General features: G+C 41.9%; 1 protein-coding gene across 1 annotated transcript; it reads left to right on the top strand.

Moving 5' to 3' along the window:
• The first annotated feature begins 535 nt into the window (after positions 1-535).
• On the top strand, positions 536-4621 carry LOC116826465 (uncharacterized). Its single transcript, XM_032783206.1, is given in 3 exon segments — positions 536-1345; positions 1951-2598; positions 4229-4621. Coding segments are annotated over 3 exon segments (1851 nt in total).
• The last annotated feature ends 718 nt before the right edge of the window (positions 4622-5339 follow it).

The raw sequence follows: 5339 nt of genomic DNA on the forward strand, positions 1-5339 counted from the left end.
TATAACTGAAGAACATGATTGTCCTCTAGCAAAAATCCCTCTAGAAGGACCTGTATTGTTCTGGAGTGGAGCAATATTAGGGAAAACAATAAAAAAAAGTAGATGTAATTTGGTTTGTGGATAGATCCAGTTATTATGAAGAGGGTAAACTTTACAACTGATATGCTACAATTAGAATGTCTCATGACAGCCACAATCCTAATTTGACCCAGCGGCGTATTATCGCCTAGGCCAACAAGGCCTAGGCCTAGGGCGGCAAATTTGCAGGGGCGGCAAATTTAAAATAGCAGCCCAGCATTTTTGTAATCGTAGCATCGCACACCATGATTCTATCAATCATGATAGTGAGTATTGAAATTGCCAATGATGGACGATGGAGACACCATTTAGTAAACAACATACTCGGGACCAGAGTCGCAATAATCCTAAGCGTTAATTAACAATATGACCAGAAAGAAGAAATTAAGTGGTGGTGCTCAGTTAAAAAAAAAATACTATACAGAAGAAAGAAAGGGAAAATGAAATGATAGCAAAAATGCACAAAATTGATTCCTTTGTTGTATCAGTTAGTGCCGACAGTGAGACAGAAAAAAAAGTTGAAAGAAGTATTGAAGTAAAAAGTGAAAATATTGGTGTTGATATTGAAATTATTGATGTGTATAAAGTAAATATTAAAAGTAATGAAGAAATTCCGGCTGCGGTTAGTGTTGAAGAAAATGTTCCAAATACTAGCGTATCAGAGACTACCGGGAATCATGTTGCTCTGGATATCTTTGACAATACTGCAGAGATTTGTGAATTACATCAATCAGAAATTCAATCTGACATTGGAATATCTACCATAAGTGACGACGCGGCCCAATGGATATTGAATGATGCTACAATTGAGTATTTATCAACACATGGTATTAAACAAAATACCAATAGTGATTTTACTAACTCAAAAAAACAACATACTGATAAAATGCGTATTCTAACAAAAAATGTGTTTGAACGACATCTTTCAAATGGTGAAGTAAAGCCACGGCAATATCTTGTATATTCGGAGAGAAAAGGAGACGTGTTTTGTGCCCCATGTCGATTATTCGGAGGGATCTCTAGTCTGGCAACGAGTGGATACCATGACTGGAAAAACATATCAGCTCGACTACGTGAACATGAAAATTTGACTGAACATAAAATGTGTGTACTGACAATGGTGAGGAGAGGCAAGATATCCAGAAGAATTGATATGAATTTAAAATTTCATATGGAAGAAGACATTATGTATTGGAGAAATGTGTTGAAGAGGAATGTAGCAGTGGTAAAGAAACTTTCAAGCAGAGGACTTGCATTTAGAGGTAAGGTGGTGTGACAGACCCAAACCAGTGGGGTACAGGAGTCTGGTAGAGGACAAATATACTGGTCACTGGATGAGTAGTTTTCTGTTCCCTGAGTGACCAGAGCAGGGGCTGCACTAGAGTAATCAGGAACCTGCTAGAACCAATTAAGGTAGACAGGCTGATTAAACACCTCAGCCAATCAAGCAGGCTAATCAGGGCACCTGGTTTAAAAAGGAGTCACTCCAATCAAGGCAGAGGGAACCAGAGAGAGAAGTGCGTGTGAGGAGCTGGAGCAAGAGGTGCAAGGAGCTGGAGTAGTGAGAGGGGTGTGCTGCTGGATGGACTGAAGAGTACAAGTGTGATCAGACACAGGAAGGTCCTGTGGTGAGGATAAAGAAGGTGTTTGGAGGAGGCCATGGGGAAGTAGCCCAGGGAGTTGTAGCTGTCATGCAGCTGTTACAGGAGGCACTATAGACAGCTGCAATCCACAGGGCCCTGGGCTGGAACCTGGAGTAGAGGGCAGGCCCGGGTTCCCCCTAAACCTCCCAACTCGTAATCAGACACAGGAGAAGTTGACTCAGACTGTGGGGAAGATCACTGAGGTGAGCAAATCTGCCAATAAGCGCAGGACCCACCAAGGTAGAGGAGGAACTTTGGCACAGTGGAAAAATTTGGATCACCTTATAATGGCAATTACATGATGGCCCTTGAGCTTGTTGCAGAATTCGACCCACTTTTAGCAAATCACATTGCACGTTATGGAAATGAAGGTCAAGGTAACATATCTTATCTTTCATCCTATACAGGTAATGAATTTATAACACTGATGGCTTCAAATCTGATCTCAAATGTTATTAAAGAAGTAAAAGAAGCGAAATATTTCTCAGTAAGTGTTGACTCAAATCCCGACATAACTCATATTGATCAATTGGCTTTTATACTGAGATATGTAAACGATGATGGCATACCAGTAGAGAAGTTTGTTTGTTTTTTACCAAATACAGGCCACAAATCAGAACAGTTAGCTGATGCTGTACTTTCAACTTTGAATTGTTATGGATTAGATATCACAAACTGCCGTGGACAGTCGTACGACAATGCCACTAACGTGTCCAGTATATATAGCGGGTTGCAAGCAAGAATTAAGAATATAAATCCTTATGCTGTGTATGTGCCTTGCTCTGTGCATTCTTTAAGTCTGGTTGGAGTATGTCCAACAGAAAGCTGTCAATACTTTGTTACAGCAGATACAACAGTTCATGCTAAAAAATTACAGGTATGCTACCAAGGAGATTTAGAAGAATCATTCGTGAATGAGTGTCTACACTTTTGATCATATTTGGAAGGTGTTGAAATTCCTGAAAATGAAAAGAAGTCAATTCTAAGATATTGCAGCCTTCTTCGAAATCAAAACATTCATTCAGTATATCCAAATCTTGATATTGCCTTCTCACTGTTCATTTGCACACCTGCTACAAACTGTTCAGTGGAATGATCATTTTCGGCATTAAAAAGGGTGAAAAACTATTTGAGGGCTAATCTCAGTGAAGAAAAATTAAACTCCCTTTCTCTCCTGACAATTTAAAAGGATCTAACAACTTCTCTGGATTATACAGAATTAATAAGTTTGTCGTTCAAAGGTGTAGGCGTAAACAAATGTAATTGCTTACTACTCAAATATTTTTATTTCTTTCATTGTATCTACATAAAATAAAAAATAAATATTTGATATAAAACCGGACTCTCGCTTGAACACGGTGTTTTGGATCCATGCACGGTCCTGCGCTATAACCGAAATCGCGCTATACAGACTAAAACTAAAAATGCTAAAAGAAGTTCATATGGGGCCAGCTGCCAGGGGCAGCAATTATTTCAGGGCCTAGGGGCGGCAAAATCATTAATCCGCCACTGATTTGACCCAATAGCAAAATCAGAAGGGGAAACAATCGAATAAATTGACTTGGTAGGTCTGCAAAGAAGGGATCCTGAAATAAAGAAATTAGTATCAAAAGAAAAATATCAGGGATGGAAAATTTGACGAAATAGAACAGGATTAATGTTAGCTACAAAGGCAGAAGATGATATATCTGTATGCGTCATTCTAACTGAAATAAGAAGAGAGATGATAGTCTTAACTCATGATACTGCTGGGCATTTCGGCATATATAAAACTCTTACCAGGCTACAAGTACCAGGATGGTGGCCAAGCATAAGAATAGATGTAGAACAATATGTAAACAATTACTTACCCTGTGCTGCTAACAATGCAGATATGAAAATAGTGAAAGGATCATTGGGATATCAAAAAACAGAAGGACCATGGGCGAGGTTACAGATTGACTATATTGGTCCACTTGCAAAAACTGCCAGAGAAAACCAATATTGCCTGGTAATAGTAGATCCTTTTACACCAAATGGGTGGAAGCAATTTCCACAAGGAATAACACAGCCTTAACCACAGCTCGAGTTTTGGTAGATTAGGTAATCATTAGATGGGGTATCTAATTCAGATCAAGGAGCATGGTTGTGACCTGCTCGGCTACGGTCATTTTGAATTGAGCAGCTGCATCACCATCCAGCAAGGCCCCGGCAATGCACCAGGATCAGGAAAGGAAGTAGGCCTATGGAGGGCGGGACATCTCCCATTGAGACCCCGCAGAGATGACTCTCCCACATTGGGAGAGGGACAGCATTGGACACTGTCCCAGGGGTCCATGTACCCCAACACACCAAGGAGGGGCTGTGGAGTGCTGAACTGCAGTACCGAGCAGCAGTAACAGCAATAAGCTGTAATAAGCTTTAAGGTCCTGGTAACTTGAACAACTCAGGTTAACCATGAGTAGTATGCAAACTTGAGGGACAACCAGATGGGAAGAGGAACAGAATAAAAATTCTTTGTTTTCCAGTGTCCATTATTTTGGAAAGGGCAAAAACCCTTTATTAAGGGGCGGGAAGCATTCAGCATGTTATGCCGTAGATCGGAGGTTATGGCCAATGACAAACCAAAGCCTTCCAAAAAGGTAAATAAGAGATCCCTGATCTATGAATTGTACTTAGCCAGTGTTGAGCTCCGTAAGAGCGGAGAGACACAGGCTGCCAAGATCAGTGACCTCCAATTCCAACTACGAGCACAGGATCAGGAACTAGAAACACTAGGGTACAAATTAGAAGGGCTGGAGGCACAGATCACCACTTACGTGTCCCAGCTGGGGCGTCTGGAGCTCCAGATCCAAGATCTAGCCACCTCACTAGTAAAAAGGGAGAAGGAAGCTCTCTCTCCCATCAGACCCAACAAGTAGAATCCCAAGCAGCTATTAGGGAGCTTCTTAAAGAACTGAGCTCCAGGAAAGTAAACCCACTGACCACACAGAGTGTCAGCATCAGACGAGGAGGCTGAAAAAGAAGCTCAAAAAAAAAACAAACTGGGAACATCCTGAGAGCTGTCAGCAAGGTCCCCGTCTGCAGAGGGGAATCCTCTTGCAGTAATCACAACAGCAGCTCTCCAGCATCAGAGGAGGAGTACATTAGAGCTCCTCTCAAGACAGTCAAACCAATGGCACTGCCAACTGCTCCTCCACAAGAAGCATGCGAGGAAGGGAGTCTTCCTATGGCCCCAGTGACCACTACTGTGGTCAGCTTTGGTCCCGGTTTCGCCTGACCAGTAGAAACCAGGCAGGAACTGAGGGTGTACACACCCAATCAGGCCTATGAAAAGGGTAAAGCCCTGGGCCCTTTAACCAGAGAGACTGGACTGGTTAACTAAAGTCTGTGCCACTCTCATGTTATCAAAGAAGATGCAGCATCTCTATATGACTGGGGAAGACTCTGGGGCCCTACCAACGCACTTGCAGGTAGCTGATGTCCCCTCTTGCCTGAAACTATACAAGGGTCTGTTAAAATTCTACTACCCCAGCCAAAATAAAATAGGACATTATTACTCTGAATGTCAATGGGCCAGAGAACACCCCAAAAAGTATCTAAGTCGCAAAAATCTGTTACGCTGGCTGGCGGGGGCAT

Source organism: Chelonoidis abingdonii, chromosome 3 (genome assembly GCF_003597395.2).
Source record: "Chelonoidis abingdonii isolate Lonesome George chromosome 3, CheloAbing_2.0, whole genome shotgun sequence".
Taxonomy (NCBI): domain Eukaryota; kingdom Metazoa; phylum Chordata; order Testudines; family Testudinidae; genus Chelonoidis; species Chelonoidis abingdonii.